At 40.9% G+C, this 23,471-nt stretch overlaps 3 protein-coding genes across 4 annotated transcripts in view; all 3 read right to left on the bottom strand.

Annotated features, from left to right (window-relative positions):
* LOC306897235 (chymotrypsinogen B-like) overlaps nt 1-7,687 on the bottom strand; it is a 42,897-nt gene extending 35,210 nt beyond the window's left edge. The window contains exons 1-2 of one of the 2 annotated variants that reach the window (XR_013786988.1): nt 7,627-7,687; nt 7,249-7,307 (exon numbers count right to left, since the gene is read on the bottom strand). Coding sequence is in view for 1 of the 2 variants with exons in the window: in XM_079461810.1 (XP_079317936.1) it covers nt 7,249-7,255 (7 nt within the window). In the remaining variant the exon portion in view is untranslated. Of the gene's footprint in view, nt 1-7,248; nt 7,308-7,626 lie in introns of those variants that run through there. The other variant, XM_079461810.1, reaches the window with a different exon arrangement.
* On the bottom strand, nt 1,064-4,668 carry LOC306897158 (uncharacterized protein). Its single transcript, XM_079461668.1, has one exon. The coding sequence runs from the start codon at nt 4,538-4,540 to the stop codon at nt 1,259-1,261; it is 3,282 nt and encodes a 1,093-aa protein (XP_079317794.1). The 5' UTR covers nt 4,541-4,668; the 3' UTR covers nt 1,064-1,258.
* Nucleotides 7,688-17,527: 9,840 nt separating the features above from the next.
* LOC306897224 (cell adhesion molecule CEACAM6-like) lies at nt 17,528-20,464 on the bottom strand. The gene is made up of 8 exons (XM_079461797.1): nt 19,841-20,464; nt 19,273-19,611; nt 18,955-19,197; nt 18,605-18,877; nt 18,348-18,435; nt 18,197-18,242; nt 18,027-18,104; nt 17,528-17,942 (listed from the first exon to the last, which is right to left on the bottom strand). The coding sequence occupies exons 1-8, from the start codon at nt 19,899-19,901 to the stop codon at nt 17,919-17,921; spliced, it is 1,152 nt and encodes a 383-aa protein (XP_079317923.1). The 5' UTR covers nt 19,902-20,464; the 3' UTR covers nt 17,528-17,918.
* Nucleotides 20,465-23,471: the final 3,007 nt, after the last annotated feature.

Raw genomic sequence — 23,471 nt, 5'->3', positions numbered from 1 at the left:
CTTCTCCCCTCACCAGGTGAGACTAGTGCGCTATTGTAGCCTACCTACTTTCCCCTCTCGGGCGAAGTATAGGCATTCCATCCATCACTAAGCATTGCACTTGGTAACAGACCGGGCGGAGCCGTCTGTTAGAACCAGGTCCGTTACAGGTAGAGTCATCCCTGCTCAGGCAGACCCCTGTATTAGGACTAGTGCCCCATACGTAGTGACTCCCCTTTGGGTCGTCCCGTGTGTTGAATTCCTCACTCAGGATTTCCCGATTGGTGAATCTGTGACCTCCCCGCCGGTGGTAATCCCACCTGGATTGTCCCCCTATTCGGGCTAACACCGTTCCGCATGTTGTTCTCCCCGCCGGGGAGACCATGTCATGTCTCCACATGTACCTCCCCTCCGGGTAGGATGTGGCCTCCGTAGCACACTCTTCTAAGAGGAGAGCAGTGTTTCCCCAGTGTTCGGCTCCGGACAGCTCCTCGCTACTAGAGGCGTACGCCACTGTCCGTGAGGCCGTCAGTAGAGGCTTCTCGGTATGACCAATACTATATGACTGGAAGATTACGTCTCGCGGTAGCACTCTGGGACTCGCTAGCCCAGTCAGGGTCGCTCCGCTAGAGGTCGTGATATCGGAGCAAGCGCTGTGGCGTTTAAGATTGATCCCCAGTCAGTCTCTCACAACGTCGAGAGACCGACTGAAGGGGAACGTCTCGGTTACGTCTGTAACCTCGGTTCCCTGATGGAGGGAACGAGACGTTGTGACTTCATGCCACAACGCTGCACCGAATCACTGCAGTGAACGGGAGTGCCCTCTCAGGTTCCTCAGTACAAAGGGTGAGTGAATGACCGCCGCCATCTTCCTTTATACCCGTATGCACGGGGCGGAGACTGGCGTGCGCGTGCCATTCGCCAAGCCCATTGGCGTTTTATTAATTAATTATCTCGGAGAAGGTAGGTTCTCAAGATCAAACCCCAGTCAGTCTCTCACAACGTCTCGTTCCCTCCATCAGGGAACCGAGGTTACAGACGTAACCGAGACGTTTTACCATACTCTCTTACTTTTTTTCGAAAATTCTCCTGGTCAATCCTCCTCTGGGCTTCTTCATACATCTTATTACTGTAGTACCTTCCTCCATTTCCCTTTACCGTTTCATCTATCATTTGCAGCAGTTTTCTGACCTGAGCTTGATTTCCCTCTATCGTTGTTGTTAAGTGAGTGATATCTACTGCCATACTGGTTAATCAGTGCCTTAATATCATTAGATCGTTAAACATAATCCTCTAATGTTTTACCCTTCAGCACATCAGCGTGAGTGAACAGAATGATGGTGTATTTTACAGCATCTTCTCCAAAGTTCTTCTGAATCCACTTCACAGCGTTCATCTCCTCAGCTGTGATTCTCACATCCAGTCTGATGACCAGCAGAAACACATGAGGACCAGGAACAGACAACTCTACACATTTCTCAATCTCAGACTTCATATCCTCTGGAGTCATCGATTTATCCTTCAGCTCCTCTGGAGTCATCGGTTTATCCTTCAGCTCCTCTGGAGTCATCGGTTTATCATTCAGCTCCTCTGGAGTCATCGGTTTATCCTTCAGCTCTTCTGGAGTCATCGGTTTATCCTTCAGCTCCTCTGGAGTCATCGATTTATCCTTCAGCTCCTCTGGAGTCATCGATTTATCCTTCAGCTCCTCTGGAGTCATCGATTTATCCTTCATCTCCTCTGGAGTCATCGGTTTATCCTTCAGCTCCTCTGGAGTCATCGATTTATCCTTCAGCTCCTCTGGAGTCATCGATTTATCCTTCATCTCCTCTGGAGTCATCGATTTATCCTTCATCTCCTCTGGAGTCATCGATTTATCCTTCAGCTCCTCTGGAGTCATCGATTTATCCTTCAGCTCCTCTGGAGTCATCGATTTATCCTTCAGCTCCTCTGGAGTCATCGATTTATCCTTCAGCTCCTCTGGAGTCATCGATTTATCCTTCAGCTCCTCTGGAGTCATCGATTTATCCTTCAGCTCCTCTGGAGTCATCGATTTATCCTTCATCTCCTCTGGAGTCATCGGTTTATCCTTCAGCTCCTCTGGAGTCATCGATTTATCCTTCATCTCCTCTGGAGTCATCGGTTTATCCTTCATCTCCTCTGGAGTCATCGGTTTATCCTTCAGCTCCTCTGGAGTCATCGATTTATCCTTCAGCTCCTCTGGAGTCATCGGTTTATCCTTCATCTCCTCTGGAGTCATCGGTTTATCCTTCAGCTCCTCTGGAGTCATCGATTTATCCTTCATCTCCTCTGGAGTCATCGATTTATCCTTCATCTCCTCTGGAGTCATCGGTTTATCCTTCATCTCCTCTGGAGTCATCGATTTATCCTTCATCTCCTCTGGAGTCATCGATTTATCCTTCAGCTCCTCTGGAGTCATCGATTTATCCTTCAGCTCCTCTGGAGTCATCGATTTATCCTTCAGCTCCTCTGGAGTCATCGATTTATCCTTCATCTCCTCTGGAGTCATCGATTTATCCTTCATCTCCTCTGGAGTCATCGATTTATCCTTCATCTCCTCTGGAGTCATCGGTTTATCCTTCAGCTCCTCTGGAGTCATCGATTTATCCTTCAGCTCCTCTGGAGTCATCGATTTATCCTTCAGCTCCTCTGGAGTCATCGATTTATCCTTCAGCTCCTCTGGAGTCATCGATTTATCCTTCAGCTCCTCTGGAGTCATCGGTTTATCCTTCAGCTCCTCTGGAGTCATCGGTTTATCATTCAGCTCCTCTGGAGTCATCGGTTTATCCTTCAGCTCCTCTGGAGTCATCGATTTATCCTTCAGCTCCTCTGGAGTCATCGATTTATCCTTCAGCTCCTCTGGAGTCATCGATTTATCCTTCAGCTCCTCTGGAGTCATCGATTTATCCTTCATCTCCTCTGGAGTCATCGGTTTATCCTTCAGCTCCTCTGGAGTCATCGATTTATCCTTCAGAGCCATCGGTTTATCATTCAGCTCCTCTGGAGTCATCGGTTTATCCTTCAGCTCTTCTGGAGTCATCGGTTTATCCTTCAGCTCCTCTGGAGTCATCGGTTTATCATTCAGCTCCTCTGGAGTCATCGATTTATCCTTCAGCTCCTCTGGAGTCATCGATTTATTCTTCAGCTCCTCTGGAGTCATCGGTTTATCCTTCAGCTCCTCTGGAGTCATCGGTTTATTCTTCAGCTCCTCTGGAGTCATCGGTTTATCCTTCAGCTCCTCTGGAGTCATCGATTTATCCTTCAGCTCCTCTGGAGTCATCGATTTATCCTTCAGCTCCTCTGGAGTCATCGATTTATCCTTCAGCTCCTCTGGAGTCATCGGTTTATCCTTCAGCTCCTCTGGAGTCATCGATTTATCCTTCAGCTCCTCTGGAGTCATCGATTTATCCTTCATCTCCTCTGGAGTCATCGATTTATCCTTCAGCTCCTCTGGAGTCATCGATTTATCCTTCAGCTCCTCTGGAGTCATCGATTTATCCTTCAGCTCCTCTGGAGTCATCGATTTATCCTTCAGCTCCTCTGGAGTCATCGATTTATCCTTCAGCTCCTCTGGAGTCATCGGTTTATCCTTCAGCTCCTCTGGAGTCATCGATTTATCCTTCAGCTCCTCTGGAGTCATCGATTTATCCTTCAGCTCCTCTGGAGTCATCGATTTATCCTTCAGCTCCTCTGGAGTCATCGATTTATCCTTCAGCTCCTCTGGAGTCATCGATTTATCCTTCAGCTCCTCTGGAGTCATCGATTTATCCTTCAGCTCCTCTGGAGTCATCGATTTATCCTTCAGCTCCTCTGGAGTCATCGGTTTATCCTTCAGCTCCTCTGGAGTCATCGATTTATCCTTCATCTCCTCTGGAGTCATCGGTTTATCCTTCAGCTCCTCTGGAGTCATCGGTTTATCCTTCAGCTCCTCTGGAGTCATCGATTTATCCTTCAGCTCCTCTGGAGTCATCGATTTATCCTTCAGCTCCTCTGGAGTCATCGATTTATCCTTCAGCTCCTCTGGAGTCATCGATTTATCCTTCAGCTCCTCTGGAGTCATCGATTTATCCTTCAGCTCCTCTGGAGTCATCGGTTTATCCTTCAGCTCCTCTGGAGTCATCGATTTATCCTTCAGCTCCTCTGGAGTCATCGATTTATCCTTCAGCTCCTCTGGAGTCATCGATTTATCCTTCAGCTCCTCTGGAGTCATCGATTTATCCTTCAGCTCCTCTGGAGTCATCGATTTATCCTTCAGCTCCTCTGGAGTCATCGATTTATCCTTCAGCTCCTCTGGAGTCATCGATTTATCCTTCAGCTCCTCTGGAGTCATCGGTTTATCATTCAGCTCCTCTGGAGTCATCGATTTATCCTTCAGCTCCTCTGGAGTCATCGGTTTATCCTTCAGCTCTTCTGGAGTCATCGATTTATCCTTCAGCTCCTCTGGAGTCATCGATTTATCCTTCATCTCCTCTGGAGTCATCGATTTATCCTTCAGCTCCTCTGGAGTCATCGGTTTATCCTTCAGCTCCTCTGGAGTCATCGATTTGTCATATATTCCTGGAGTGTCAGTCAATGAAATGCTCCGTCCTGCTAGATCAATTTTTCACTCTGAGATGATGCAGTGACAGGAACGAAACTATCTTCTGCTGTAAATGCATCGCTGTTCAGAATTGTGTTTCCAGTTGAACTCTTTCCTGATCCAGTTTTACCCAATAACACAATCCTCAGATCTGCAAGAAAGAGCAAACAGGACAACAATGTTTTTCTTAATAAACATAAACTAACCTTTTAGGCTAAATACATTAAATGGCTTGAAGGAATTCACTTAATTGAGGAGGTGAGAGGACTGTTTGCCAAACATGTCAAAAGTTTCTGCGTTTCTTGCTTTTATCTTCGTCAGAACCGACTTGCACTGCTGGTGAAGCGGTCAGGCAGATCATGGATTTGCGGAATCGGAGCTCTATTGCTTCTCCTGGGATTCCCGGATGTGAAACTTTGAATTTCAAGCCGAATTTGAACCCCTGAATTTGTGGAAGCAAATAATATGAACTGACATTTTTCTGTTGAATATTAAAGGTTGTATTTTAAAACAAGTTGAATTTTTTTTATGAAATTTAAAAGGTGGATTTTTATTATTGAATTTATAAACGGTGTATAAACTGTTTCAATTTGAAATATTCACATCTTTATTGTACAACCATATTGAATTGACTCTAAACATGCAAGCACTGGTAATGCAACAGGTTTGTTTTTGATTAGTGGTAGTTTAACATGCTTTTTTGCTTCAAATACTAATGTCATTAAAATACTTCCATAAATTTCAAGAAATTGACCCTTAAGTTGTCTAGTCACATATATATATTTTAAATGCTTTTGGGAATTGGGCTGCTTCTGCATCAGTAGTGATTAATTGGTTGTAAACTATTTAAATAATGCTTAGGTTTTTTGCAACCAAGAACCCAAAGATTTCATTGTATATAATATTTATCAGCATTTGTTTCCATTTTAAATAAATTATTTTTCTTACTGATTTCGAGTCAGGCAATTTCAATGCAAAGAAAAAAACAGATGCAGTGTGTTGAATTGTGGTGGTTGAGGAGATGAAAAGCGCTTTGAGTACCCAGAAAAAGCGCTTTATAAATCTAATGAATTATTTATTTGTCACAGTCACCAGCTGCAGTGTCTTCTCAAGGGAACTCCCCGCATCACCCGGACATCGGCTGTATCCGAAATCGCATTCTCAATGAGTAGGCACTTAATTTCAGTAAGTACCTATTTAATAGTGAAGTGAAACTTTCGGACCCACTGAAGCTTTTAACAAAATGGTGTCGGAAAAAGGTTCATTTCTCAAAGCTTTTCGAATCAGATTTCCACTATGACCTCTGCTGGTAAAAGTGTGGGAAAGCACTGTGTCGCAAAATGTTTCACAATGGACCAACCATTCAATCTGGAATCAATAATGAATGAATGAATGAATGTATGTATGTATGTATGTATGTATGTATGTATGTATGTATGTATGTATGTATGTATGTATGTATGTATGTATGTATGTATGTATGTATGTATGGATGGATGGATGGATGGATGGATGGATGTATGGATGGATGGATGGATGGATGGATGGATGGATGGATGGATGGATGGATGGATGGATGGATGGATGGATGAATGAATGAATGAATGAATGAATGAATGAATGAATGCATAGGAAGATTAGTGAATTAATAAATCAGTATATTACGTAAATGATAACAATCTGTTTCGCATACTAGTAACTCAAAACAATAAACATAACATTTTGTATTGTGGATGTGGACATTTTTTCTGTTTGTAAACAAGTCAAACTCATGAACAGAGGAAGTAAATCAATGCAGATGCATGCACAAAAAAATACACATGCACTTTCATACGATGTAAATCTGTAGCTGTAACAACCAATGAGGGCGTGGCCTGCACACATTTTACACCTTTGAAGCAGTCACTTGGGTGTGTGCGAAATGAAGCTTCGGACGTCATTGGTCACATCATTTTGATAGAATGAATCAAGTCTCGATACTAAGCTTTTTTTTAGGACACAAGCATCAGAGTTTTGGTGTCACAGCTGACATCACTGCTGATCACCTGTGTTCTGGACTATATGTCTGTCTTGGATTATGTCTGTGGATTAGGCTACTATGAGGCGCCGTATAGGGTTTAAATCAAACTGCGCTCATGAATACATATATAAAAGCGTGCATACACACATATACATTGCTCACATATACATGTATAGTATCGGATGTTCAAGCAAACACATTTGAAAAACATGTGAAATCCATACCAATACATATTATGTTAGTAATGCATGTATGCAAACATATAAACTTGATGCGTGCAAACAAACTTAAACAACACATACATACATACAAACTCTGCGTACACACACATCTATAAAACTCTCGCACATACATACAAAATATAATGACTTGCGTGGATAGTGATTTCATGTGTGGATGTGTGTGACCTTTTCAGTATAAACGGAAGTCGTCTTCATTTAGATCAACATGAATCTGAGAGTGATAACAGCCTTGACGTTCATAAGTTCTTTACTAGCTTTTGCAAGTTGCAATGAAGGTGATATAACAGATTTCTTTAATGAAATCGTTGTTCTTTTGTTGCACAAATCGCTTCTGTTATTTTCCCAAACTTTGTAAATCGCTTTGGATAAAAGCATCTGCTAAATGACAATGTAAATCAACTTTTTACCTGACATTGTAGAATCCTTCAGTCCCACGTGTAAATGTCAATTCTGTTCAAGTTTCAACCTAAAGAAAAAATCATGTCGTATTACTTCATGTGTCTATAACAATGAGCATATTATTATTTGTTCCAACAATCACGTCGCTACAGCTTTATTTACAAATTACCACGAGATCAGTTTCTCTCCCTTAGAATTGAACACGATTAAGTATAAAAATAAAATAAAACAAACATGGTTACCCAAAAAATTAACTAAAGGTTTTGCAACAATTTCTCTGTGGCATAAAACTGTGGTCATATAAATGGTAATCAATCTGCTTAAACCATTCTACACGTTCACGGGCTATTGTAAAAAACATTTTCGATAACTGAATCAAAACTCACCGAGATCACAGACGTCGATGCTTGAAGTTTGTCTGGTTCTTTGATAAAAACCTTCCGTGATGACTCAAAGGTCGATCAACAGGAACTCGCACCTGATTTCTCAGCCAATGGAAATTCACTTTCTGTGATTACACACAAGTTGCTTGGGAAAGTTGCTAAAGTCACAATAATGATTTAGTCAGCGGATTAATCCAATATGTTGTACAGGCAAGTATTTCGGATATTTCCCACCTCACGCCCGGAAATAAACGTCTGGAATTCCACAGCTGCTTTTGCCACTTGCGATGTTTGTCCCGAAAGGTGCGGTATCGAGAAAATAAATAGATCTAACTGTTCTGAAACCTTAACCTCACCATACAGACATTCATTGAGATGATGAGCGTTTGCTCAATAGAAAATTATTCAGAAAAGTCTTCAAACTCCACAAAGTTCTGTAGACACGTCTTCTGAGTTTAACACTACAAATAACAATAATTAACAGAAAAGCAAAAAATATAGCAGCATACAAATATTGAGACTCCAGTTCCCAGGAATTTGGCCTCCACTCCACCCGGACCAATAGATGCTCCCGTATCCACTGCAATACCCAGCTTCACACCGACCGGACCGGCTTTGGCAGATGTGCTGGCAACTTCAGCTCGAGACATCGCTCCAACACCAACCACACTGACTTCTGCACCGACCGAGACGTTTGGACCTTTGGCTTCTGCTTCAAACACACTGGCTTCAGTATAAGCTCGACCCACTCCTGCTTCACACTGAGGTCCAGCTTTGGGAATCTCTGCCCTGGTTTTTCTGTAAAAGCTACTGCATAATTCCAGCATTGAGCATATTTGGATTCTGCCTTGAATAAAATGTATTTTGTAAAGAAGAAAGTCCTAAATAGCATGAGGGCAAGTGGATAATGAATTCATTTTTGTTATTTGATAAACTATACCGTTTTAATCACTTAAGTCTTATTCTAAGCACATTGGTTGTTCATGTGTTGACGGGGACAAATTACAAAAAGAGGAAGAGACGTGCAGCTTGCATTTGCATTTCGTACTACACATTCAGCGTGTTCTCATCGTCTGTCTCATCGCGCTGGATATCAGACTCATCGGAGCTCGGTAAGAGTCACACTTTTTAATAAATAAAATATTATTTGATTACTGCTAATGATGAAGTTTAATCACACATTCTTTAGCTGTCTATGTGTATGTTGTGGCAAAGAGGATAATGATCAAGTAGAGTCAATGTGCTGTTATTAATCTGTGAATTTTAACATACAGTTTGAAGAGATTATAGCAGTATTGCATGCTGGGTAACGTCATAGAACAAACTCATTCATGACACCCAGCATGCATTGCAGTTGATCTGTTTATCTGAGTTAGTTTGATGATTTTCACCATTCTCATCTCTGTACTTTAAAAATTGTGAACTAGACTTTAACTTCAGTCATGAAAGGACCAAACACCAATATTTTTTAAATAAGCTTAATTTCAACATTGCCTGAGACTATTCCAACTACAGCTTCTCAAAACATCTCTTTCTCTCCTTATGATAACCTTGTTGTAAAAAAAGAGTTCTGTTTAAAGAAAGTCTGGAGTCAAGAGCCCAACTGAAGAAAACACTGATCACAATAATGATGATTTGTCAAAATTTCAACATTCATTGCGGGTGCAAAAGTGATATTGATTCAATGCAACTATTTTTTAACATCGATTCAATGGTTGCTTGCTATCTGGGTACGTGCATTTTATCAGTATGTGCTTTATCTGGGATTGAAGCCATGATCTTTGTATAACTAGCTCAATGCTCTTACAACTGAACTACAAGAACACAAACTCTGAATAACACTTTATGTTGAAAACCTTTGAAAGGTAAACAATGAAACATTCTTGTGTTACGTGTGAACTACTCGTGAATATAATGTGTGACTTGATGTTTTTAGCCCAGAGCAGAGCAGCTGTATATAGCTATATATATATGCAGCTGCTTTATAATGTTTAATATAATAATGATCGTATCATCATCATTTTTAAAGTGTGTTGAGTGAGTGTTCGCTGGTTGTGCTGTTGCTATGGTGATGTCAGTCAGAATGGCTCCTCCTCTTCCTCTGATTCTCCTGCTCATGATTCAAGGTGAGTAACTGATGTCACATCATCACTTCAGTCATGTGATCATCACATCTTCATCATCTCTTTAGTATTTGTTCAGTGTGCATCACTGAGTTTGTGTTTTCTGTCTGTTGTGCCACAGTTGTTCAGTTCTGCTTTTCTTCACCACTCTCCAACCACAACTGTGAGAAAACATATATTTTATCAGAACTCGTGTGGTATTGACAGAAACTGCTGCTTTTGTCTCTTTCAGGAGTTTATAGTGCTGGAGATGATTGGCTAGTGACTTACAGCCCTTTACACATCTGTGCACTAAAGGACTCAACAGTGACTATAAAGTGCACTTACACATACCCTGATGGAAATAACATCACAGAAGTGTTCTGGACCAAGATCAACAGTTCTGATCCTCCAGATCTGTTGAAGGATTCTGAATACATACAGAGGATTTAGTATCTGGGAGATAAACAGCACAACTGCAGCCTCAGACTGACTGATGTGAGAGAGACAGATTCACACGAGTACTATTTCAGATTCATCATTGATAAAGATAAAAGGATCGGTGCACCTGGAGTGACTCTTGAGGTCACAGGTGAGAGTGAACGAGTGTTTGATGATAATAATGTGATGAATGACATGAGAAGGATCAGTGTTGTGTTGTGTTCAGATCTTCAGGTGGAGTCTGATGGTGAGAGAGTGATGGAGGGACATTCAGTGACTCTGACATGTAAAAGCAGATGCAGTCTGACTAACACATCAACATTCATCTGGTTTAGAAACACACAGATATGAAATGACAGAAACAAGACACTCATCCTGCCGTCAGTCAGAAGAGAGAATGCAGGAGACTATAGATGTGCTGTACAGGGACACAAACTCAAATCATCTCCTCGACGTCTCAATGTCACCTGTAAGTTCACTCATAAATCTTTCATTATTCACTTAAGACGATTGATCACTGATATACTGAATATAATCTCTCAATAGATCCTCCAGATAAACCAGTAATCTCCATCAGCCATCTGGTGTAATAGTGGAGGGTGATTCAGTGAATCTGACCTGCAGCGGTGAATCAAATCCTCCTGTTCACATCTACAGTTGGTTTAAAGAGAATCAAACACCGTCTGTTGGATCTGGACAGACGTTCAGCATCAGTCACTTTAATTCACGTGTCAGTGGACGCTTTTACTGTGTGGCTCAGAATGAAGTTGGATCTCAGAGATCAGCTGCTGTCTCTCTCACTGTTAAAGGTGAGAATCGGTGAATCAATGTTTTTCAGTTTGTTAGTCAATCTTTCATTATGGGGAATTTTACAGTGACTATAACGGAGCGTTCAAGAAACAACTTATGTCTCGGCTTTAATAGAGCTGCATGTTCTGTTTATTTTGGTAGAGGGAATTAAAAAAGATATGACTTAACTTTATAACATCTGGCCATGTTTCATGCTATAGGAGGAAATGACAAAGTTCTGTATGTGGTTTCTGGGGTTACGGCTGGATGTGGAGGTTTAATCTTCATTCTCATTGTTGTGTTTGTGTGGTAGGTTTATTCACAAAACTATCACAACAGAACCAACTGGATCTATTGACCATTGCTGAAAACAAACACCTTACTGAGGTTCGCCTAAGTATTCTTTTCTCTAAACAGCAGCATAAATGATGATTAAAAAAATGTGTACCTGCAGATATACTCAAATCTCCCTGTATGAATATGATGTACCGTATACCAAGCTGAATTTCATTCACATTTATGTAATTCTGTTTAATTACAGGAAGTGCAAACACAGGCCTGATGACATCAGACAAAAACAGGTAAACAATATATTTAAAAATGACCACTGCACCAGCAGCAACTTGTCTATTGCCATTTCATTTTTATTTAAGGGTTTTAATTTGATGTTTTTATATCACTAGTCAAACTGATTTTTATAGCCACTTTTATTCTATTTTTGTTCTGAAATTAAGAAATGATGATTAATTTTTTTTTTTGTGTAGGCTATAGTTTATATCTGTGTCAGTTGTACAATCTTCAAGTTTAAAAAATCCCCTCATGAGCTGCACCTTCTGCAGGACACAAAGTATATCTCATGCATCAGTATGGGATCATATGCATGCAGGCAGCCGGTTGTTATAGCAGAATTATGCCCCACAGTGTGATCAGGACCCGACGAGAAGCGATAACAGCCGGATTCTTGTACATTATCTCGCTTATTACACGGCTACTTGGCACATGAGATCAAACTGGACATGAAATGTAAATATGAATATTGTATTAGCTCAATTTGATGTAATTATTTGTAAATGTAATTTTATTAAAAGACATTTTTATATTTAATTTGTCAAGAAAACCTGTCACAATGATTTGCTGCATCTGGGTTACTGTGTGTTATTCGTTTTGAGAGGATGTTATCTGGGATTATTACACGGCTCATTTGAATGCTTGATTCTGATTGGCCAGTGGCGACGTTCTTTTCAAATAACTCAAAACTAATAACACCCTGTAACCCGGATGCTGCAAATCATTTTAAGAGGGGCAGTTTAAAATTACACAAAAATTAATTATAAATACGTCTTTTAATAACATATATGACATTATATTTTAAAATGATTAAACCAATTTGCCAGTTTGTGACGTTTGAATGTCGTTTGACAGCGAAACTAAACATCTTTTGCTTGCGGAAGGTTTGCAATTCGGTAAAGATGAGCTATTAAATTTTTCAAATTCACATTTTATGTCCAGTTTATTTCTCATGTGTCTCGAAGCCGTGTTATAAACGAGATAATGTACAAGCAGCCGGCTGTTATCTCAAAATACAGTAAGCCCCGACAGGGCCGCTGCCTGTAAATTATCCCTTACATTACAAACCTGCAAATGTCACGACTGGCCAATCAGAATCAAGCATTCCAACGAGCCCTGTAATAAATAATTAGAGCAAGTTGTAGTTCAGTATTTTGTTTCTCTCATTGTAGGATAATATATATTCCACCGTAACAGCTGAATCCAGAGATCTTGAAGAGATCCAGTACGCAACTGTCCGTCACATGAAAGTCAAAGATATGAAGACATCAGAAGAGACTGAAGACGGTTATGAGAATTCTACTGTTCAACAGCAAGATGCGTCTGAGAGGTTGGAATGCTTGAATAGCACTTGATAATCTTAGTATCTGATGGAGAGATTATTGAAAGAGACCTTGGCACTTGGATTGATGATAAGCTTTTCTTCAATGTACATATTGCTTATCTATTCAGGAAGCTCAAACTGAAACTTGGCTTTTATTTTAGAAATAAATCTAATTTTACTTTTAATGCCAAAAATAAACTTGTACCCAGCCAGCAAATACACATGGGACCTAGGTGGGTTCCATGTATGCCCCACATGGGTTAGTCCAGATGAAATGAACACTACTTAGTGTGCAGACTACAGGCTGCTAGATGTGACACTGAATGTTGTAGATAATGAGATGATGAAGTGATAAAAACTGATGAACACAGAAACAACAAGAACAGAAATAAATAAAACTCAAAAACTGTAACTGACTTCAGCCACAATCCCACAAACACCATTAACATCTTATTTATGGTGATATGTTTGGTTTAGTTTCACACTCTGCCTCTTCTTTCTGACTGCTTTATAAGTACACAATTATTATTTTGAGAGTTAAAATATTAAAGTCATTAGAAAACCTGAAAGTAAAGAATAAACAGCACAACTTCATTAGAGAAAATTTAACACATTTCCTAGTCAACCAAGCTCAATGAAATTTCATCACAGTTGCCCACATACAGACATCAAGAATCCACATAAGAACCTCAACAATGGTGGAATGCTTCATGCTGCAATGCATTCTGGGAGTCATGAATGAGTTTTGTATGATACATTTCAGCATGAAACATGTCACCATTGTTTAGATTCATTTCATGATTCTTGATATTTGAGTGTGAATAATATTTGTAGGAGTTGAAAGTGTTCAAAGTTTAGACAGATGTAAGAAGACTCTGTTTATACTCAATAATATAAATAAGAATATGGTGTTTGTGGAATTGAGGCTGAAGTCAGATGCAGTTGATCTTGTTGTTTCTGTGTTAATCATCTCATTAACTACAACATTCAGTTTCACATTTATGAGTCTTTAGTATGCACGCTAAGCAGTGTTCATTTCATCTGTGCTAACCCATGTGGGGTCTACATGGAACCGGCGGACAAAACCCAGTTTGACAGCCCTCATCGAACCCACCTGGGCCCCATCATGTGTCATTGCTGGCTGGGTAGAAGCTACTTTCCTAACTGTGCTTGATTATGGTGATATATTATATATGCATACGGCCTCATCTGAACAAGATGCAAAATCCTGTAGTATCATTGCATTTTATATGATATGGTGGTTGGACATCATTAGCTATACGTAGAAAACAGCACTCATACATTTTTATCAATAACGCGATGTTAGGTAAACTTCCAGCTTATCTCTGTACTCTTCTTTGTCTTTGTTCTGGCAATTACCAGCTACGCTTTTCCAAGTGACATTCCTTTTAACATACCTCGAGTTTGTTCAGAACTGGGGACCAGTTTGCACCCTTACAAATGTATTTTTCAACTCTGTTGTTGCTTGAATTGTAGTATTGTGTTTGTTTATCTCTCTCATATTTCTTATGTATTTATTTCACAGATCTGATGTTCAAACAACGGAGGATCAGTCTGTGCTTTACAGTACAGTCAAATGCAAATGATCTGGATCTTTGGACCCAGGAAGTTTAGTTTAGTTTACTGGAAGCTTTTCAGAAGAGATTATAGCGTCACATTTGCTCTGTGTATGAACTTTTGCTTATAACTTGTGATAATGTCTGTAATGTTTGGTACTTTTTATTCCGTTTTTGTAAAATGTGTTATTTACTATTTTGGTGGTTCTAGAAATGCTTTTTAGACACTTTTTATTCATTTAACCCAAAGAGCAGATTTGTTAGGCCAGATAATGCTTTTTTAATTAAGGTTCTAAGGTTAATGAATTAAGAATTTAATCCTCTCAATTAAAACATCAGTATCAATACCTGAAGTCTGATCGTATTATTGCTTTTGTGCATTATGTTTTGGATGTTTCAGCATGTTGTGATCATGGCCCCTTTGAGAACTCAATTTTGTCCTATGTTAAGCAACAAGGTCGACCTATACAAAATATAAGTTTGAGGGTATGTGATTAAATCCAGGATCTATATTTAGTGTCTGGTCTCAGCCCTGATAGCACACATACATCTGGCTTACGTCTATTTGACGTCTGTATTTACATCTGCTAGAATCTGCAATACATAGTTTGCTCATCTGCAATACGTCTCGGAGACGTCTGCTGTCTGACGTCACATAGACCTCTAGAAGACGTCTGTAAGATGTGTATGTTTTAGAAAGGATGAACAACAGCTCTTTCTAAGATGTTTAGCAGATGTTTTTACGCAGCAGATGTTTTCAGATCTCCAGATCTTTAGGAGACGTATAACAGACGTTCAGACGTTCCCTGGACGTATTGCAGATGAGCAAACTATGTATTGCAGATGTCTTGCGGATGTAAATTCAGACGTCAAATAGACGTAAGACAGATGGATTGTGCTATCTGGGAGTGGTCAGCTTGATAAAGTGTACCAACATGACATAAAACAATTCGCACAAATAATACTTAAAATTTAAGGACAAACGTAGTTGGTCTGACTTGGCAAGTTTAAAATAGTCTTAAAGGCTTTCGCTTATGGTCAAATCTTATGGTGAACGATTATAAGTAGAAATTAATGTCCTCTGAGCCCTTAGGAATCATGAGATTCTGGGTGTGATGTCACACAGTCGACATTCGTTTCTCAGGCCAAACCCAGTGAGGTTGAAACCTCAGATATGAGGAGGTCGAAACGTGCAAGTCATCTGTGGAGGCAAAGCAATAGATCCGTTGTTAGAGGCTAATTTGCTCATTCTCACAGGCAAAAACACGTCACCAGAGGTCGAGTTTATCAAGTCATCTCTCTCTAGTGTAAATATAAATAAGAGATGGTAGTACAGAGACAAGATCGATGAGTCTGACACATTTAAAGTGACTGACAGTGGAAGAGGAAGTTTGCTGAAAAGCTTTTGAGATGAAGTGTTCTACCCTCCGTGTCTTCCAACCTCCAATGAATTAAATTATACAATGTACAATAATAGAGAAGTAAATGTATTGATGTGTTTTTTACATTACCCTACTAGTAGAAAAAAACATAGTTTGCAAGATGGTTTGTAGGTCTCACCTACAAGTTCAGGCTCATTTACAGACCATTTGAGCACCGACACATTGTGTTAACCACAACTGTTCAAACGCTGAAGCCACAGTGATGCTTCAAACTCCATAATTTCTACTGAAGTCTAAGCTTTTTCACCATTATCCTGTATGTTCTGTTTCCAAACTTTAAAAAGTTGATACTGCATGACTTTTTATCATATCAGAACTCAGCACAATCTGTAACAAGCTTTAAATGACTTTAACTAATGTCATGTTACTTGTTTTGGGTGTCTCTAAGGCCACAGGTATATAATGTTGTGAATTTAACACATGAGATTGTTCTTGGTTGTCGTGCACTGTACAAATGATGGGTCTCTTTAACCCAAAGTTGGAGAAAATATGGACAAACCCAACCATTGGATTAAATTAACTATATTAAGCAACTATGACACAACCCAGCATTTTGTAGACCGAACATGACGTAAACCATTTCTGTGGAAACACTAAGCAAACAGAAGATTTAGTTCAAATTTGCTCATTTTAACTAAATGCTTCTTTGGTCTTTGTGAACATCGTTTGAAAATGTTTTTATTATTATTATTATTACATATGAAACATAAAGAGTAAATCCGGATCATTATTTTCTCCTGCAGCGTGAGCTACTGTATAGCATCTGCCAAATTCCTAAATGTAAAAAAATGTAAATGTATGTGTTGAATGTACAGTAGGTGTGGCTATGGTGATGTCAATCATTATTACTCCTCCCCCTGTGATCTTTCTCCTCGTGATTCACGGTGAGTCGCTGATATTATATGACTTTACATTCATTATTATAACAAATCTTACGTATTGAATTTATCAGTGTTTTACTGTAGTGTAGCACTGTTTTATTTGCAGAAGCTGCTGTTAATGTGTTCATTGTGATTTGAGTGTTTCAGGAGTTTATAGTGATATTAATGTTGGTTGGCGTGTGGCTTTATACAGCTCTTCACACGTCTGTGCACTAAAGGACTCAACAGTGACAATAAACTGCACCCTACTAAGATCACAGAAGTGCATCAACAATGCTGTTCCAGGTAAAGATTCTCCAGATCTGTCCATGACTCAACATACAGTGAGAGCATTCAGTATCTGGGAGATAAACAGCACGACTGACTGATGTGATTCACACGAGTACTATTTCAGATTCATCACTGATAAAGAGAAATGGATCGGTGCACCTGGAGTGACTCTTGAGATCACAGGTGAGAGTGAACGAGTGTTTGATGATAATAATGTGATGAATGACGTGTGTTGTGTTCAGAGGTGTTACAAGGGTCGCCCCCCTGAGAATATGAAAGAAAACACATTTTTTATAAAACCTTTTGAACTGCTTAAAATAACGAAGCGTAGAATTTAAAAATACGTTGTTTGTTTAGAGGATCAGCTGTTTTAATACGAGCTAAACAAGTAAATGAATGACGGTTTTCCAACACCTGCTGGCCAGATCAGGTCAAGACAACGAGAGCTTATGGATGTTAGTTTAATGAAACAAACGTGTAAAATAACGCTTATCTACCACGTTACATATTTGGAAACATATTAATATGTTTGTTTATTTGTGGACTGAAATATTTCAAATCTGTGCGAGAGCAGACAGAAACTATAAACGCATCCTGCGGTCGGTTAGAGAAGAAAGTGCAGGTGATCAACAGACTACAGTTCTTGTCATAAGACTGATATTCATCATTTCGTTGGATCTCAGAGATCAGCTGCTGTTTCACTCACTGTTAAAGGTGAAAATCGCTCTTTATTCAGTTAAAGTGTTTTTCTTTTCAAAGTGAATGTTGTTCTGTTGTCTCTTTTGTAGGAAATATTGTTTCCTCCATTTCAAGTAAGATTACTTTTAATTCAATTTTAAGCAACATTAGTTTTACTTTACTGTCACGTTCCAGCAAATGTTTGTTTCTTTGTGCGCCGCCTCTTACTTCATCCTCTTCCCGTTGGGCTGCACAAACATTATAAGACAAATAAAGATGAATGATGAAGAATTAAAACAACTGGGTTTGTGTTCTTCATGAATAACTCTTACTGTGAGTGTCTCGTACAGGTCAGATGATCTGGTCTTGAGTTCAAGAGTTGTATATGTGTCATTACTGACATCATCATTCTATAAAGAAACATTTGAGAACACGCGTGAACAACAGTTAAATCTTTCTAATGCATTTGTATATAAAGAGATTTAATCGGTGATCATCTCACCTCCGGTTTGCATTCAGACTCTTTTCTTCTCAAACTCTTTCTTCTGCTGAAAAAAGAAAACAAAGACATTCTTAAATCGCCAAGGCTGTGAAAATGTAATGTAATTCTCCTGATTTAAATGCTGAAAATGAGAGTTACACACACGTCTTACCAAATACACATCACAATAAGCAAAGCAGCGGATTCTCCACAGACTCCAACACAAAGTCCAACACCAAAACCCACAGAGAAACCGAGAGCTGAAAATAAGAAGTTCAGTCATTTAGACGAGTAGTGCTGGGGACACAAATGCCAAAAATGAGAAACTAACAAATGATTTAAAGTGACAGTATCAAAACATTTCTCTCCATGTATAACATCAATCATTAAAATCAAATGTTACTTAAAAGAACGACTCGACCTTCTTACATGAGACACCTTTAACAGTGAGAGAAACAGCAGCTGATCTCTGAGATCCAACTTCATTCTGAGCCACACAGTAAAAGCGTCCACTGACACGTGAATTAAAGTGACTGATGCTGAACGTCTGTCCAGATCCAACAGACGGTGTTTGATTCTCTTTAAACCAACTGTAGGTGTGAACAGGAGGATTTGATTCACCGCTGCAGGTCAGATTCACTGAATCACCCTCCACTATTACACCAGATGGACTGATGGAGATGACTGGTTTATCTGGAGGATCTATTGAGAGATTATATTCAGTATATCAGTGATCAATCGTCTTAAGTGAATAATGAAAGAATTATGAGTGAACTTACAGGTGACATTGAGACGTCGAGGAGATGATTTGAGTTTGTGTCCCTGTACAGCACATCTATAGTCTCCTGCATTCTCTCTTCTGACTGACGGCAGGATGAGTGTCTTGTTTCTGTCATTTAATATCTGTGTGTTTCTAAACCAGATGAATGTTGATGTGTTAGTCAGACTGCATCTGCTTTTACATGTCAGAGTCACTGAATGTCCCTCCATCACTCTCTCACCATCAGACTCCACCTGAAGATCTGAACACAACACAACACTGATCCTCCTCATGTCATTCATCACATTATTATCATCAAACACTCGTTCACTCTCACCTGTGACCTCAAGAGTCACTCCAGGTGCACCGATCCTTTTCTCTTGATCAATGATGAATCTGAAATAGTACTCGTGTGAATCTGTGAGTCTCACATCAGTCAGTCTGAGGCTGCAGTTGTGCTGTTTATCTCCCAGATACTGAATCCTCTGTATGTATTCAGAATCCTTCAACAGATCTGGAGAATCAGGACTGTTGATCTTGGTCCAAGACACTTCTGGGTTATTATATACAACAGTGTATGTGTAAGTGCACTTTATAGTCACTGTTGAGTCCTTTAGTGCACAGACGTGTAAAGGGCCGTAAGTCACTCGCCAATCATCTCCAGCACTATAAACTCCTGAAAGAGACAAAAGCAGCAGTTTCTGTCAATACCACACGAGTTCTGATAAAATATATGTTTTGTCACAGTTGTGGTTGGAGAGTGGTGAAGAAAAGCAGAACTGAACAACTGTGGCACAACAGACAGAAAACACAAACTCAGTGATGCACACTGAACAAATACTAAAGAGATGATGAAGATGTGATGATCACATGACTGAAGTGATGATGTGACATCAGTTACTCACCTTGAATCATGAGCAGGAGAATCAGAGGAAGAGGAGGAGCCATTCTGACTGACATCACCATAGCAACAGCACAACCAGCGAACACTCACTCGACACACTTTAAAAATGATGATGATACGATCATTATTATATTAAACATTATAAAGCTAACAGCTGCTCTGCTGTGGGCTAAAAACATCAAGTGACACATTATGAGAAGTTAAACATGAACGTTTCTATTGAACTTCATACAAGCAGATGTCATATAAAGTGACTGAATGAAACTGACGGCTGACGTGCAGACTGTTCAGTTATTTATCTTTACAGATACTGTACACAGTTTCATTCTTTAACACGTGTGATGTAACACAGCACTACAGTCAAATATTTCATCAATGTTAAAATTAAAGTGTTTTTACCCATTTAAAGTTCTTTGAGAGGTTGAAGTGATCTGAGAGAACTCTATTAATATACATTACTTATGATTCTGAATCAAATAAACTCTACATCCCTTTTCAGGTTGCACATAATATTAGCCGATTTTGTCAGAAAAATGTAAAACAGTTAAAAATGTTGCTCTCACCAGTTTCACGAGCGCTCAAAGCCAGTGTCGACACTACAAATGAGTAAAACAAGAAAGTGTCCACATGTTCTGCCTCTCATCACGTGATGGACGCTCAGGGCTGCCGGGTCTCAGGCTCTCACTGCCCAGATACATCTCATGTCCATGTTAGATTAATACTATGAAGTTTATCTTTTGCTCTTGAAGTAAAAGCTTCCATTACACTTTATTTGACATAGTTTAAATATGTGTTTTAAAACCACAATAACCTCAAATAATTTTTTTTTATCTCTGTAATAACTAGTTTACCCATAATATTTGTTTTTAATACTCAGATCTAACGCTTGACCTCCCAGACATGCCCACTTCATAAATCATCTTACTGATGCACTTTATAAAGTTATAGAAACATCTATAGAAACATTTATTCTAATACGAACGGACAGTTTCACACACATGCATTTAGCTGTGGTTTCATGAAAAGCATTTGCTTTGTGTGGAAGAGCACAAAAGCTTGGTAAGGAGGATAAAGCATTGACACTATCTGTAGAATAACATAAGTAAGGTTCTTTCATTATTCGCTATTCATTTGCCTAAAATAATTGGCAACCCTGTTCACACATTCACTTTTTTTTCTTTGAGGTGGAAGATGAATATCAAATGACAAATTAAATCCTCTGCCAAACTTCATTTGCATCCTGGTTGTCCCATTATTCAGTATCCTTGTCTTATTTCCTGTATGTGACAAGATCGGATCGAAAGACGGGAGACAGTGATCTCTTGTGGTGTATTTAAGTTATTGCATAAGCGCACATTCAATTGAATTAACACTGTCAGATCAACACTAACCTTTTGGTTGCTTGCTATCTAAACCCATCTTTGTGTGTCAGAATGATCAGAACTAACACATGGTCTTTTTATTGCTGATTACATATTTATTTCTGGCATTGATAACAATTTGGTTTGCATTAAAAAGAAACAGATTCATTTTCAGGACGTGATTTTAAATGTACATCACAGTCCGCTACTACAATGCAAATATTCAAAGAAGTTTCATTTCTGTGTGTCTACATGACTGAACATGACAGTTCTGAACCCAGAACAGAAATACTAGTTCACGAGTTCACCTGCGCAGATAACAGCGATGTTGATAGGGATAATAAAGCAAGAGCTTGGTTATGAAGGTTATGCGTATTTGGCGTGCTGTCCGGGAAGCGGGCTCCGAGCTCGCCAGATCTATCCGAACCCGAAACACTACACCTTGGTCAGGGTGAGTGCGCCGAGCTCGGAACCGGTTTGAGCCCAGAGCACACCCCCCGGGGCTCTTGCAAAAGAAAAGTGAGTTTGGGAGAGGAGCCGGGGTGGAGGAGGGATGCTTAATCTTAGGAGATCGAGCAGGTAAGATGGATTCTCTATTTATGAGCGAGCTCGCTATGGCTAATTGTGTATGTGCAGTGATTGCTGATTGTGGACCAGCCGGCTGATTATATGCTACGGCTCCTCCCGAACTTTGTTAATTAAACATCATTTCACGAGTTCACCTGCGCAGATAACAGCGATGTTGATAGGGATAATAAAGCAAGAGCTTGGTTATGAAGGTTATGCGTATTTGGCGTGCTGTCCGGGAAGCGGGCTCCGAGCTCGCCAGATCTATCCGAACCCGAAACACTACACCTTGGTCAGGGTGAGTGCGCCGAGCTCGGAACCGGTTTGAGCCCAGAGCACACCCCCCATAAAGCAAGAAGTTGGACAGCCGCCGGAGTACGCATACCCCCCCAAACGCGGTGCTGGACAGTATGGAGGCGTGGACTGCGTTCGGGTAAGGACAAGAGGATGGTGGCTCCTTAGAAGGTGTGGTTTGAGATGAGGCAAGACTGGGGCAGGGGTTCCTCCAAGGATGGTTGAGACTGATATGGAGAGAGGATGCCTGCTGGAGTGGTGAGAAGTTGAAACCCATGAGCGGCTGGAAGTAGATTTAGTGCCCGTAGAGGGTGTAAATCTAGGAATTCAGAGATTATCTAAAATTAACCCCTCTTCGTGGGTGTCCCTGGATGAGGACTGATACTGAAGGAGGGGGCTACTGAAGGAGGGATCCCGCTGAAGTAGAGCACCTGATGGAGGTTCCTGCTGGGGAGAGAGCTGCTGTTGTGCTTGATACTTAGAAAGTTGTAGATGGCACGACACGAGATGGAAGCACTGGCCTCTGCGAAGGCGATCGCTGCGGTGACGCAGGCTTCGACGTCTTAGATGGAAGCACTGGCCTCTGCGGAGGCGATCGCTGCCGCTACGCAGGCTTCGACGTCTTAGATGGAAGCACTGGCCTCTGCGGAGGCGATCGCTGCGGCGACGCTGGCTTCGACATCTCAGACGGAAGCACTGGCCTCTGCGGAGGCGACCGCTGCGGCGACGCTGGCTTCGACATCTTAGACGGAAGCACTGGCCTCTGTGGAGGAGATCGCTGCGGCGACGCTGGCTTCGATGACTTGGATGGAGGCACTGGCCTCTGCGGAGGCGATCGCTGCGGCGACGCTGGCTTCGATGACTTGGATGGAAGCACTGGCCTCTGCGGAGGCGATCGCTGCGGCGACGCTGGCTTCGACGACTTGGATGGAAGCACTGGCCTCTGCGGAGGCGATCGCTGCGGCGACGCTGGCTTCGATGACTTGGATGGACGCACTGGCCTCTGCGGAGGCGATCGCTGCGGCGACGCTGGCTTCGATGATTTGGATGGAAGCACTGGCCTCTTGCGGAGGCGATCGCTGCGGCGACGCTGGCTTCGATGATTTGGATGGAAGCACTGGCCTCTGCGGAGGCGATCGCTGCGGCGACGCTGGCTTCGACGTCTTGGATGGAAGCACTGGCCTCTGCGGAGGCGATCGCTGCGGCGACGCTGGCTTCGACGACTTGGATGGAGGCTTCTGCTGAAGAGTCTGCTGTGGCAGAGCCTGTGACTTGGGCGATGGCCCCTGCAGGCTGGGTCTGAATCCCTGGTGATTGCTGAGGCGGTTGCAGTGACAGTGAGATCTCCCGCTAGGGAGATGAAGGCTGAATAGTGGAGGTTCGAGCCCATGTGGGTGAAGGATGGATTCT

The sequence above is a fragment of the Barbatula barbatula genome (genome assembly GCF_947034865.1).
Source record: "Barbatula barbatula genome assembly, chromosome: 8".
In the NCBI taxonomy this organism is placed as follows: Eukaryota; Metazoa; Chordata; class Actinopteri; order Cypriniformes; family Nemacheilidae; genus Barbatula; species Barbatula barbatula.
This window is presented reverse-complemented; position numbering and strand designations above follow the sequence as displayed.